Source organism: Argentina anserina, chromosome 3, assembly GCF_933775445.1.
Source record: "Argentina anserina chromosome 3, drPotAnse1.1, whole genome shotgun sequence".
Taxonomy (NCBI): Eukaryota; Viridiplantae; Streptophyta; class Magnoliopsida; order Rosales; family Rosaceae; genus Argentina; species Argentina anserina.
The window spans coordinates 3,641,827-3,656,210 of NC_065874.1; the positions used below are offsets into that span (position 1 = coordinate 3,641,827).

General features: G+C 40.6%; 2 protein-coding genes across 3 annotated transcripts; one reads left to right on the forward strand and one right to left on the reverse strand.

Moving 5' to 3' along the window:
- Nucleotides 1-5,643: 5,643 nt before the first annotated feature.
- Nucleotides 5,644-8,285, forward strand: LOC126786368 (BES1/BZR1 homolog protein 4-like). 2 transcript variants are annotated; one of them, XM_050512174.1, is made up of 3 exons: nt 5,644-5,989; nt 7,224-7,990; nt 8,083-8,285. In XM_050512174.1, the coding sequence occupies exons 1-3, from the start codon at nt 5,771-5,773 to the stop codon at nt 8,084-8,086; spliced, it is 990 nt and encodes a 329-aa protein (XP_050368131.1). In that variant the 5' UTR covers nt 5,644-5,770; the 3' UTR covers nt 8,087-8,285. The 2 variants fall into 2 exon arrangements, with proteins under 2 accessions (XP_050368131.1, XP_050368130.1); XM_050512173.1 differs by having other exon boundaries at nt 5,645-5,989; nt 7,224-8,285.
- A 1,429-nt stretch (nt 8,286-9,714) lies between these two features.
- Nucleotides 9,715-12,821, reverse strand: LOC126786360 (uncharacterized). Its single transcript, XM_050512164.1, has 5 exons — nt 12,491-12,821; nt 11,277-12,155; nt 10,827-11,027; nt 10,297-10,492; nt 9,715-10,189 (listed from the first exon to the last, which is right to left on the reverse strand). Exons 1-5 carry the CDS (start codon nt 12,605-12,607, stop codon nt 10,005-10,007), a joined length of 1,578 nt encoding a protein of 525 aa, XP_050368121.1. The 5' UTR covers nt 12,608-12,821; the 3' UTR covers nt 9,715-10,004.
- Nucleotides 12,822-14,384: the final 1,563 nt, after the last annotated feature.

Below are 14,384 nucleotides of genomic sequence, written 5' to 3' on the forward strand. Positions count from 1 at the left end.
TAATTGATCGTATAAGTGCGCGCGTGTGTTAATGGATTGATCTCTCATGATTGATGATGTATTCGCTTATGCTCTTATTCTGTTGTAAAGTATCAACGATGATCAACTTGACCGAAGTGGAAAGAATCAATATAGGTTGAACTAGACTTATTATGTTAGTCATTGTTCGTAAATGTAATGAGAATGATGAAGTCATGCAATATTTGCAGAACTTATGACGCAAAGATTATCTCATTATCCTAGTATTGACTACGATGAGTTATATTCTCTTGTTATGGACTCAATTGCTTCCCTTACTTGATCAGTAGTAGTGTCCATGAAAACTGATTTGCAGAATATGATAGGGGTCATAGCATATATGTAAATGGATCTTGACACATATATGAAAGTACTCGAAGGACCTGAATTGCTTGATTAAATGCCTCTAGACCAAAGAGAGCTTATGCAGTCAGATTGCGACGTTCAAGAGAACGTAGTACAATTAGTTGCAAAAACTCATACCCATATGTGTTCATATGAAAGTTAATTCTTGATTCTCTATTCCGTCTAAGTAAGGATGATGGAGAGGTTCAATGAGCTATAGATTCATATATGTTAGTGTTGTTGCGACATTATTGCTTTCATTATGATATGACTAACTATGCGTTTATTCATCGTCATTGGACTTGCATTCCTCATTTGACATGGTTCTAGTTCTACACTTAGTAAACCAACACAAATGTTATCCACACCAACACCATCAACAGTTCTAGCAATATCAACGTACACCTTGTAGCAGTCAACACTGGCAACGTAGATGATGCGTACGGTTTCGTCTCGGAAAAAATCAACCTTTCATTGGTCGATTCCTCTATTCCATTATAAAAGACACATTGAATGTGACAAATCAAAATCTATCCAGTTTCGTAGGTCAACTTCAATGATACCTACATGATAGCTCACTTGATTAAATATGATGAATTTGGTACCGTTGGAAAGGTCCATGTGTATACTTTCTAGGGACATTAACCATTTGGTTATATCTGTCATATTGAGTGAGTTATGACCGTTTTAGCAAAGTATGACAGTTCTGTTCGGGAATTTGCAAGTCAGTCAACTTCGAAAGAGCACTGTGAACTGCTCTGATCGAGTCAGGTTGTGAACTTTATGTCATTGGAAATCCACGGGTGTCTACTTTCCATAACATTTTACGGTTCACTCATACCTATTATAATGAATAAGTTATGATCATCTAAGTTTGTGAAGGTCATTCCACCCGAGAATCTATTTTTCATTGCAAACTCTTGTTTTGAGTTGTTATGCAATCTTGTTTCCTAAGATCTAAGTTTGGCTATGTATAGTATGTATGATCTAAGAATGTGTGGCTATATTAATAATTTCATTAGCCCAAAACTACTTTGAGAAGCATGTACTGAACATTGTATATGTTGTTCTCTGTACTCCATGATTATGACACTAATAAGGGGGAGTTGTTTCGTAGACTTCAGGAGGAGTCTACCTCACATGATGCTATCAAATGTAGATAATGTGTTGTGCTTTTTTTTTTCTCCTTCGATCAAGCTTTTGTTTTTCACCCAAGAAGTTTTTATTTTGCTTGACAAAGTTTTTACCGAGGCAATGTTATGTGCACCATGCAACCTTGGTATGCAACACAAGTATGAGTGTTCCGGGAGAATTATTATTCTACATTTGTGTGTGTCTTAGCCTATTTATGTTTTCTTATTGGAGTAGATTATGTTTTAATGTAATATATATGAATATCTGATTCTTCTGAATATTCCATATGTAATGTCTATATATATGCCCCATTATCAATCAATAAAGAGTTACATTATGTTCTTTTACGTTGTTATTATTCTCGTTTCATTATTTTGCAACAATCATCTTGAATTCATCTTACACAATAGGTAAATTCATTAGAAATATCAATCGTTAAGCTCGACTTGATGAGGTTTTGTTCTCATTTGACAGTGCATTAGTACGAAAACAATATGGTATAAACTAACTTACTATGTAATGAGATAAATTATTTTTGACAATCTAGTATGACCTTGTATTAATAGGTCGTCGCCTTAAGTAGTCGTTTGTTCGATATTTAGATACCATTAACCGCCCACACTATAACCAGGCCGTATCCGGGATTATTCTCAAGACACTTTCAAGGAAAAACCGTCGGTACATTTTGACTGTCGGTAGCCATCAGTAAACTCGATCATGTCCAAAGATGTCGCCAGTTGGTCCGTACGAAAATAACCTACCATTAACTAAGTCACCACTCAATGTAATCACTTGATTTTCGTATCGAGTCGACCAGCCCGGCTTTCCGTAAGCAATCGCTGTTTTTCCGACCGGACCGCCCCCTTCGCCGGCAACTACAGAGGCCCGGAAAATCCCAAATCAGAAGAGCCCAAAAGCCCCAGAGACAAAGGGAAAGCAAAAAAGGCTCGATGGATTACAGAGGAGCAAAGATTGAATGAGGCAAGTCCTGGGAGAGTGGGAGTGCCTGGTGGGTGGCGGGCATATCGGACATCACGTGGCCCCGTCGATGTGACGAACGGAGATGATTAGAGGTGGCGCTCCACCACAACTAAATATAAAAGCCCACAATCGGTGCCACGCACCACGGGGGAACACTAATAAACCAAAAAAGGGCGCCAAAAGCCCAAGAGAATGGCGGACCCGAGGGTGTGGGCTCCAATCGGGTTTTTGATAACGCTCGTGGAGTCCGCGGCGCACGTGTAGATGACCCTGTCCTTTTGTTTTGTTTTTATTTTCGCTTATTCCATAATTTTCATTTGTTAATCTTATCTTCAACGGTTTCCATCATTTTAACAAGCTGTCAGACTTTGCAGGTTGCTTGCTGCTTTCCAATCTATTTATTCTAAGCTGTAAGACCTCGGATGGATTGCACTGTATCAATATTAATTAAGGGATACTTAATTAAAAGTATAAACCAAATCAAATCTTTATGCCCTAGATGCACGATTGGTTTTGATAAGTTTGAAACGTTTCATGGGTGACGATTTCATGGCACTCCGTTGAAGTGTATAATACAGTGTTTTTAGCTGTTAAATTTGATGCAAACAATGTTTTGACTTTGGAGAGATGTATCTTCTATCACATCTTAAATCTAAAAAATGTAGGAATCTTGCACACAAATTCGAGTTGAACACATAAATATGTTTGCCTGTAAATCTTCTCTTTAGGGTAGCACAAGTCGCTAACTCAAATTTAGAAAAACTCATAAGATCGCGAGTAGCTGTGTTAACACCTCCCCTAAACAGGGTCATTCCCGGCGGGGTTTCTCCTCGTTCCAACCGCCAGACTCACCGGAGTAAGCCTAGCCCGGTGGAGCACTGAGCTGGCAGGGCAAGACGTACCACCTCTAGCTCAGACGCAGTTGTCGACACTGCTAAGGTTGCTCGTTAGAGCAGTAAAAACATATTGTACGAAATAATCTCCCATATCGGAAAAATAGAAGTAGCACTTCCTCCATTGCGCCTATAAAAAGCAGCTAGAAACCTCTTAAAACAAGTAACGTATCTCTAAGCCCTTAACCTGCGAGCTCAAGTCCTGACTCGGTTCTAACCTAAGCTTTAGAGAGTCATAGGCCGGCGCACCGCTGGTCTTGACCTTAACCTCGGATTTGTGCAGGTAGTTTAGTCCATAAAGATACAATATGCGTGAATAATACACCCCAGATTTTATACTCGCAATAAGTTGAATTAGTGATTAACTCAAATTAAGGAACTCTTAAGATTGCTAGTAACTGAATTAGTGATTCGTGATAAAAACATGTATGATAATATTTGTTTGTTGCGGATTTATTTGCATATTGTCGATTATTACTATAATTTCACTCCGATTTTCATGTGTTGGTGCAGTTCGGACTCAGATCTATTGGTTTCATTTTACAAATGACATTGAACCTATAAACCACGGATAGCTTTAGTCATTCGTAGAAATTATCTTTACCTAGAGTATGGAACACTCCATCTCATCCAACTACAAGTATTATTGGACAGTCTGGTTGATCGATCAATTAGTAGCGGAACTCCGACGACCAAGTGGCACAAATCAGCCGAAGATTGACGACAAGGCATATGGGAGAAAGCAGAGCCGGACAATCCCGGTGGTACAAGGGCGGGCCCGTACAAAGTGCCTGGCTCAGATCATATCAGAAAAAGCTAGTTCATCGATGACCACCCAGACATGAAAGGATATATGTCAGTCTCTTATACGGATCCAAATACAGAGCCATCAGCCATATACGGTTCACGTGAAAGCTGGAGATTGAAACCTCTTGTTCTCTGGTGAAGAAGCATCAGGCTATCATCTCACACTCCACCACCAACAAACAACTCTCTCTTTCTCCATCTCTTTCAGTCTCTCAGCTCACACATGTCAGTGGCTCACTGACAAAAGACAACAGAAAGCAGCACCATCTCTGTTGTATCGTAGCCACTGCACGCCGGCAAGCAACCCGGCCCCGCCGCGCGGTGCCCCACCTACTCGATCGGCCCTTCCATCGCGATCTCTGTCCCCGATCATGTTTCTTTGACTATCCGATTATACACTCATGAGTCATGAGTCATGACCGTCCTAAGCTAATCTACACTAGTTGCTCGTACACCATCATTAACTTCTTTTGTATTTATTTAGCCATAATAGTAGTTTCGAGTCCCCAAATCTAGGGTTAGCGTGCAGATACTCTTTATTGTAATTTCATATACAATACGATAGATATCATGAATACGAAAGCGTATTTTCTCAATCGTGACCAGTTAGTATAAGTGTAAAACCATCCTTATTTATACTCTTTTCAGCAAACACTGTGAGAAAAAGTGTATTACTCTTGATGAAAATTTTGCAAATTGAAAGCATATTCATAATTCATGTATAAGAGTTTTTGGTTTGGCGAAACCACCATCGATTGTGTGTATAAGAGCCACAATACAATAGTCATCAACTGCCTAAAATCTATTAAAGTACAATTACCGTTGCTATTGTTTTGATACATATCTAGGTTCAAACAATTTTTTCTTTTAACTTGCTTTACATTTCACGATCAAATATCTACTTTCACTTTGAAATCTGAGAGATGACTTCACTATCGCTCATTTCTTCAATTAGTTAGACCGGGAAGCCTCGTCAATTACTCAAACTAGGATGACGGAATTAACATTAGCGGTCGAGGTAGATCATCAAAACTAGGTCAAAGTGACTACGACCGTTTGAATATCGATATGGTCCACAAAACCATTATTTCAAACACTAATCATAATCCTATCCACCTTGCATCCCCATTCTACCCTCTTCCTCAATCAACTAGCCACCCAGTTGGTGCCAAAATGATGATTCTGAGATAGAGAAATGAAGCAATAATGTCAGGCAGGTTCTTTGCTCAAAACACCAAAACGACGTCGTCACTCCTCAGTGCCCCCGGACCCCGATAGCTACCGTCGAAGGCCACGAGGCCACGAGCACCTCCCTCCTTTTTCAAAAGCCTTAACACGTGTTAAGCCCCGTGATTCCGGAGTCAGAGCCTTGAAATAAAGCAGTGGCACTTCCGTAGTTTTCATCAACACCAGCCCCATTTTCACACACCACTCGTATTTACTATTTAGCTCGCCTTGTCTAAAACTCCCCTTCACTTCTTCCCCTCCCTCCTATCAAAAAACACGCCAACAATCCCCCACCACCTCCTCGCCGGCCGGTTCCCGCCGGTCTGAACTTTCCGTCCGGATCCCGAACTCATACACGCTGATTAATGATGACGTCCGGGACGAGAATGCCTACGTGGAAGGAGAGGGAGAACAACAAGAAGAGAGAGCGGAGACGCCGCGCCATCGCCGCGAAGATCTACTCCGGCCTCCGTATGTACGGCAACTACAAGCTCCCCAAGCACTGCGACAACAACGAGGTTCTCAAAGCTCTCTGCAACGAAGCCGGTTGGACCGTTGAAGAAGACGGCACCACTTACCGCAAGGTAATTCACTCGTTTGCACTAATAATATTCACCTTTGACTAGAGATAATGGAGTTCATGAGTACTCTGCTCTATTCATTTCCGGCTACATATTAACAGATCCGATCGTAGTTGATCTGGAGTTTTCGGCTTCTTGTTTTTGCTGACGTCCGCCGTGTGCGGTTGCGGTTTAGCGATCGGACGGATGAGGTTGGTCTGGTTGTTTTGATTGGTTTCGCATCCACCGGTGTACGTTACGTTAATGACGACAGCGTGGTCGAGTACAGAAAACGAGGCTACGTTGAGATTCGGTTCATATATGAACACGATGGACGCACAGCTCAGAAGGACCTGCAGAGAGCTTCTTTTTCAGTGTTCCCAAACTACCCTCATCTGAGTCATCTCTGAACATAAACTGACACAGCTGTTTATGAGAATTCACGTGTCTTGGTTGGGGTAGTTTTGTCCTTGGGCCTTTTGCTCAGCCCTCAAAACTCTCACTTGGCTTTAATGCAAGTGAATGTTCGTTCTCACTTTCTCTCAGTCTCGCTCTGTGGTTCTGCCCTTTCTCTTTCTGAAAAGATTCCGATAACTTCTACCTCTTCCAGTTTCTTTTACCTTTTTCACTGTTGGCAAATTTACCACATCGGAGTCGGGGGCAGTTAGGTCTTTTTTCCAAACGCATGATTGATTCGTTTGAAAAATTCTACGGCGACTTTGACCGCTAATCACGCGTGGATTGATAACATGGCTCGTGGGGCGGTACTTCATTCGTGTTCTTCTTTCTTGACTTGGTATTTTTCTCTTGGATTCCACTGGGGTTAGAATTGTAATTTTGCTTGTTCGAGTTTTTGGGGCAGTAAAAAATAAAGTAAAGGTAAAGTAAAGCGTGGGGGAGGGGGGAGGTGGCGTGTCGTGGAGGGCGGGGCCGGAGAACCATTAACTAGCCGCTGTGTTGGACGTGATCACATTATTTTTCCTCTTTTTTTACTTGTCTCTGATTTTGAGTGCATGTGCCACCCCATTTTTTTAGTTTAGCTTCCTATATTATATTGTGGCTGTGGGCACTAATGTTGCTTCTGTGTTAGACTGTATTCATGTGATGAAAATTAGCAACTAGTATTTTAGTTGATATTTGATAATTAGGTAATATAGGTCATGACAATCCTAGGTCTACTAGGAATTTGTAGTATGTTGTGAAATGCTAAATCTTTGAATAATTTTGTATCATCATATGATGTGTTGGTTACTTGCAGGGAATGAAACCTGTGGATCGAATGGACATCATGGGAGGGTCGACATCAGCAAGTCCATGTTCATCATACCAACCGAGCCCATGTGCGTCGTATAATCCGAGCCCGTGTGCATCTTACAATCCGAGTCCTGCATCGTCTTCCTTCCCGAGTCCAGCTCGCTATCCGGCAAATGTAAACGGCAATGCTGATGCCAATTCTCTTATCCCATGGCTTAAAACCCTCTCGTCGTCAGGCTCATCATCTGCCACATCCAAGCTCCCTCAACTCTTCATTCCAGGGGGTTCCATTAGTGCTCCAGTTACTCCACCTCTGAGCTCCCCAACTTCTCGGACTCCTCGAACCAAAAGTGATTGGGATGAAGCTGTGGCTGGATCAAACTGGGGTAGCCAGCATTATTCTTTCCTGCCCTCGTCTACTCCCCCAAGCCCTGGTCGCCTAGTTCTTCCTGATTCAGGATGGCTTGCTGGGCTCCAAAGCGGGCCATCATCCCCAACATTTAGCCTTGTCTCAAGGAACCCTTTTGGGTTGAAGGAGGCCTTGTCAGGTGGGGGTTCTCGGATGTGGACTCCTGGGCAAAGCGGAACATGTTCCCCTGTAGTTGCTGCAGGACTAGACCACACTGGGGATGTTCCAATGTCAGATGGGATGGCAGCTGAGTTTGCCTTTGGGAGCAATACGGCAGGGTTAGTAAAACCATGGGAAGGTGAGAGGATTGAGGAATGTGTGTCGGATGATCTTGAACTCACTCTTGGGAGCACTAAAACCAGGTAACTGATAATCCATTCTCAGCTGAATGTTGATTGTCGGAGAGTTCATTGCATTTTCTGGTTATGTTCAAGAACTTCTCTTTATGCTGCAGATAGAGGCAGGCTTGAGAGTATGGATTGGGAGAGTTCAACTTCATGTCCTGAATGTTTTAAGTCAGTTAGAAGTACAGTGATTAGGAGCAGCTGTTTTTCTTTGTTTTTTTTCCTTCTCTTTTCATTTTTTCTCAACAAAAGAGAACTAAAAATTGAATTTATAAATAGTTCATGGTGGTGTTTGCCCCTTCTGTTAAACCGATTCTTCTATTTATGTTCCTTTTGTCCTCTGCCCTTCACAGTCGGAAGGATTGGTTTTTTTCTTGAATGTTTGTTTTTGTCTGATTTGTCTCAGTTTGGAAATAGCTATGAATTTCAGAGCAATATCATTGTTTGCTCAGGGAAATTTCTTTTCTTTCAATCAGTTCATTGTTTCAATGAAAGATCATATTAATTTCCTTTAAATAGGCGTCCATAAACAGATTTCAACCTCGCTTCACACAACGCTAACGTACTGTTGGCGTCAGAAGCAAAGCTAAAAAGTATAGTAGCCCTTCCCAATAGGAATAATTTTCCAGTGACCAATCTCACCCCAAAACATGAAGCTTCTTGTGCATATCACTAGGCGAATATGTTACATTAGCTTTAACTGTGCGGCTTATGTAAATTAGCTTAGAAATCAGAGAATTATATGCTCTAGCAGTTCATCTCACATTTACAATGTATGAACCTGTACGCGTAGCTGAAGTAAACCTGCCTCTAAGATCAGTAGGTGTTATTTCTGCTATGTATTCAGGTACCTATTATTGAACACGATAACAGTGTTCCACGCATCAGACATCTATTGTCAAATTAAGGAAATGGGACGTTGATGCTTGTATTTCTGGACACTGAAATGATCTCAACTCTGTTAAGTAACTTTCAAAAGATACCAGTAGATCGAAGACATCAATGCCTGCCGTGTTGAAGAGTGGTATTCTCGTGAGCGGATGTTGTTAAAATATGGCAGCAAAGATACGGAGGTGGAAAGAAGACAAGCTACTAAGCAACTTAAACAACTGGTGCCTCCTAGTCTGAAATTCATTTGCAGGCTGGAGCAACCGCTTCCAATGGTTATAAGGCCAATGGGACTATTATTTTTAAGGAATTTGGCCTCGCAAATTTGGAATACTCGGGAGTACTATTAGACATTTTTCCTCAGATTTTTTTTCTCTCTAGATAAACTTGAATAATTACATCCATAACGGTATATATGAACTTTTACGTCCAAACTTATTTATTTCAACGAATTTAGTAGCAGAGTTTCTTATGTTTCTGATTACCTCATACTATTGTCCAAATTAGTTTGCCGGATCTAAGATTAGGTGTGCCGGATCTAAGATTAGGTGTGCCGGATCTAACACTGTTTTTGACTCAGAGCTGAGTGGAATGGCCTCAAAGGTGAGTGTGATAGACCTTGCGGAGGTCGTACGATGACTGGCTAGATACAAAAGATTGTTATGATAGTAGTTGTATATAAATCAGCAGTTTGAAATACTAAAGGGGACTTGCATCAGCAAGCAGGTTCCTTGTTTAGAAGTTACAAATTGTAAAGACTTAGAGTTACAAGCACACCTTGATGAAGTAACGTGAATGATGAATTTGGGAGACATGACTGATACACTTCCTGATAGCGATCAACAAACCAGCTGTCTTAGAAGAATTTCTTTTTCCCAAGTTATTTTGCTTTCCAATGGGTCATATTTACAAATAGAAAGGGGTATGGTATGAATATATACACGGAGTTAAGATCATTTAGCAATAGAAAGTAAAGCTTCATCCATTGAGGAACGTTTTTGTTATCTTGCTTTACACCCGATGGACATGCTATACCCTGCTAACTGTTTCATGGGCAAAGAATGGCAGCAAAGAACCTTCATAGCATATGCACAACATATATACACAGTTCAACGATTTATTCCCCCAGCCCCATCTCAACTTGTCAACGCTCAAGCTTCTGATATAGATCTGAAAGTGCACGATAGAGAGTGGCAGCCGCCGGTGGTTTAGGCAATGAGCCAAGGAGTATATCTGATGCATTCAGTGACTGGCTGCCATAAAATCGAGAATTCACCTGTGTGCGTGTGGTTACAATGCTGCCTTCAAGAGAACATCCAACAAATGCACCTGCAAACCAAATGGTGGGTGAAGTTGTATTTGATAAGAAATCAATAAAAGACGAAGAAACACATTCCGGAAGGTAGACATAATACTGGAATTCAATATGAACACACCTTTACTACAGCTGTATGTATAACAAGCAGCGTAACCACCATCGCCGGTTCGAAAATCAGCTTCAGCTGCCCTTCCAAAGGGGCCAACTGCAGCACTCAAGCCAGCTCCTACTGACAGATGAGCATTACCACTGAATGTCTTTACAGCTTCATTTGTTCTCAAAATAATGATAAAGTCAGTCAACTCCCCTCCAGCCTGCAACAAGGAGGAAGTGGTACGTATCTTAAACACATAGATACATGGAAAACTGGAAAAAATAAATTTAAAAGGCTGGCCATCATATTACGAACATCTAACAACTGTATTAAACAGATAATGTGACACAAAAATGCTCAATTGATAATCTAGATAGCAAAAGAGCAGTATTTTTGCAAAAACCACATGTTCTTTGAAACTGTTGAGAATCGATGATTTTTCTCTGTACACATCTTGAATATAGTTTCTTCCTCCTATTAGAAAAGATATAAAGATAGTATATTATCTGACAGATATTTACAATTGAAATAACTAAAAAAAATTAATACTTCACCTGCGCTCCCCATCCTACACCGAAGGTTGAAACAGCAGATGGAGGAGACCAAGAGCCATCTTCTCTGCGAGCAACCACAAGTCCTGTGCCTATATTGTAGGTGACCATAACTCCAACTTTGACAGCAGTGATTATTGCAAGACCTTTCGCTTGTCTTAAAATGGCATCGGGAATTGACTTCTCAGGCTTTAGGGCACATACCTGTCCAATCAAATACATGAGGTACTTTCACTAATATTACATGTTAATTTCCTAGTAACCAAATTCACGATTCTTCTGTATATTACGATCAGTGCAGGAACTAATTCTTGTAACATCATTAAACTAGACAACAGATATCTTGTAACACAGTTTGGCAATTGTAGGTTTAACTCAAAAGTCTTTCAAAAAAAGTAGGCACTAGGTACCAAACATACACATTAAACAGTCTTGACACTCAAAAACTTGTACCTTCTTATAAGCCTGGATTGCTATTGTCGACTTATATATCTCATACTCCATGGACCGTCCCCAAGGAATATTAACCCATGACCTTAAAGTGCTAAGGTCCGTGAGATCATGGGTTGGCACCTGAGCAGCATGACTTACTTGGTCCATTAAATGCGGCTGTACAGACTCAAGTCTTACACAACATACATCACAAACACGCTGAGGATCTGCAACCCGAAACTTTTTGGGCAACAGACTCCTTCCTTTGGAACAGTCACCGCAAAATATCCCTCCACAAAACCGACAGTGATGCCTAGAGCACATGATCGGATGAAACTGCGTGCCACAGAGCATGCAAGAAGATGCAGAACTATCGGCCAGCCACTTTGGCGGGTCAGCTTCCAGAATTTCGTGTACATGAGCCAAGTTCGCATCTGTGAGTGTTTGTGCCATTTCCTGCCACGCTTGCTCTAGTAGCTTATCAGACATCCATGAAATACGACATCCATACAGATCAGGCGAAGCCAATGAACTCACTTTCCCACGAGCCGCAAGCAACATCTCCACCATCACATCCCACATGGTCATCTCCTTCTCACCATCAATAAACTGTTCCCAACCCATGTCATTCTCGGGAAAGAACCCCCCATTTGCGTAAAAACCTTTCGACCACTCTTCATGATCCGTTTCCAACATGGGGGGAACAGAAACAGGTATCCAAACACCTGTCGTTTCATAATGTGGAGCATCATAATAAAAGTACTTCTTTTGCTCCGAGCGGCCGGCTGCTGATACCCCCTTATCCTTCCCATCTAGCTCACATTCATCCTCTCTAGGTTCTGTCATTCTTGGGAAGTCACTATACTTATCCTCTGAATGATTTTTACCTTCTCTATCATCCTGTAATCCAAATAAACAATACAATCCACCATTTTAGCTAATCCAAATTAGTAACAACTCGAACTATAAACAGTGAAAATTACAACCGGTAAAACAGACTAAAATGAATACATGAGCAATTCAAGACTTAACTTTTACAGCTCCAATTTCCAATTTTTCTATACACAAATTTTCACTTGAATACTGAGACTTTATTATGATTCAACATCAAATACCTCAAGAAACCATCACCAAATTCCAATGCTACCCAAACAGAAATCCAAAAACTTACTTTACGAGATTAAAAATTCAACCTTTAATCCATAATTACAGAAACAAACGAGAGTGAAAATTACCGGAGGGTATTGAACTTCCGAGTTGGGGGTGTCGTCGTGCAGCGAGAAGTCGGAAACCCTAGAAGAGAGAGTCTCGGGATCAAGTTCTGAATTGGGGCTGTGATGATCGCTGTCCATTGAGTTCTAAACCTAATCGAGCTTTTGCTCTATGTTGATGTTGGGCATATAAGAAACATGAAGGAGATTGATGGGAAGAGATGGATTGAGAAACCAGAGGTTTTGAGTAATCGGAGAAGAAGAGAGGGACTTCGGGTTAGGAAGATTGAAGAAGCCGTAGCCTGTAATGGCGTGTGGGTCGGTCTTCGTCTCTTAAACGTTTCCCCTATCTACTATTATTGATTTTCCGAGTTTTTTTAGTTTATTTGGTTTATACTTCAAGAAAATTGATTACAATTATAAAATTAAAAACTGTTACGTACGATACTCATTATTAGTACTTGATACAGTTGATAGTTAGAATCTGAGTGTTCAATATGTATGGTTGATGTAGGTTAGAGTAGAAATTATTATATATACTTGTTACATATATCTAACGTGATGTATTTATTTAATGTTATTGATCTATTTTTTTATAATTATTTTTTATTAGTTTTTATATGTAAATAATTTTTTTTATTTTTATCGCGTGCATGTTAATTATATCATGACGTAATATGATTGGCTGAGCACACCACATTGTAGTACCACGTGGTGTGACAAGTACACAAAATAATTACTCTAAAACCATGTGGGTCTGAGCCATTTATTAACACTATTGTCGGAATTAGTGTAAGTTAGAATCGGGAGTGCTCAAACCATTCATGAACACTATTTACGTGTAGAGTAAAATCGGGAGTGTTCAACTGATTTATTGATACTGTGTTTATTTGTATTGAATAAGAATATTTACTTGCTTCGTGGAGATTTAGAAGCATAACTTTGGATAAATTTCATCATTTCATGCATGGATAGATTATTTGAGTGAGTATGGTTATGATGTTCTAGGGTACCAAACCAAATTGTACCAGATATAAGTTAGTAAAAGAAACCAAAAAAAAAAATTGGGGATAAATAAGGGAGCAAACAGTAAAATTCAATTTTATCAGGGTCTGACAATTTTAGTAACTCTCACATTTTTGTCCGAACAAAAAATCATTGAACTCATCACTTCCAAACATCGCAACAAGCGACCCGGCGGAGACCAAACTCCACACATCCTCCAATGGCGGCAACCACCACCACCTCTGCCAAGACTTCAACTTCAGCTCCCAAACTCAAGAGCTTAACCTCACTCCTCCTACTCATCCTCCTCTTCTCAACCACCTGCGGCGGATCTGCCAACCGGATCCGAGCTGGTAAGAACAACAATCAGATCCCGAGCTGCTGCGACATGTCGTTGGAAGAGCAGTGCTTCACCAAGTCCGATGCTCTCCGTTTGCCCCCTCAGGTCTTCACTTGCAAATTGATCCGTTTCAGTCAAAAATTTTGAGCTACTGTTGTTAGTTGAGTTTGTTTAGTGACTTTCGTTGTTCAAAACTTCACTCGGAATCTGATTAGTATGTGTTGTTGTCTGTTCATTGAGTTATATATATACATCATTTTGGTTGATCATATGTGTTCATTGTGGTAAAGTTGCTATTCAGATGTGTACAATTTATTCAGCAGAATCCTAAATTTCATGTCTTTATTAGAGATAGTAGCACTTTGTGTGCAAAATTTGTGTTGTGGAGGGAGTTCTTCACATGGAAAGTTGGAAACTAAGTTACTGTAATGTGAGAGACTGAGAGATAGGCTGGTTAGCTGAGGACTTTGTTCTAGTAAAGACCCTGCATTGTAGGACTGTTAGTGATCGATGCTGTATAATGTTTGGATTTACAGCTCTTCTCTTGAAGATGCTGGACAGATGAGTCATTGA

Bases quoted from the DNA above. Each gene is read 5' to 3' on its own strand.
- LOC126786368 (XM_050512174.1), top strand. From the start codon at position 5,771: ATGATGACGTCCGGGACGAGAATGCCTACGTGGAAGGAGAGGGAGAAC. The intron at 5,990-7,223 runs GTAATTCACTCG...GGTTACTTGCAG, and splicing joins ACGGCACCACTTACCGCAAG to GGAATGAAACCTGTGGATCG.
- LOC126786360 (XM_050512164.1), bottom strand. From the start codon at position 12,607: ATGGACAGCGATCATCACAGCCCCAATTCAGAACTTGATCCCGAGACT. The intron at 12,156-12,490 runs GTAATTTTCACT...TTTGGATTACAG, and splicing joins CGGAAGTTCAATACCCTCCG to GATGATAGAGAAGGTAAAAA. The intron at 11,028-11,276 runs GTACAAGTTTTT...TTGATTGGACAG, and splicing joins CAATCCAGGCTTATAAGAAG to GTATGTGCCCTAAAGCCTGA.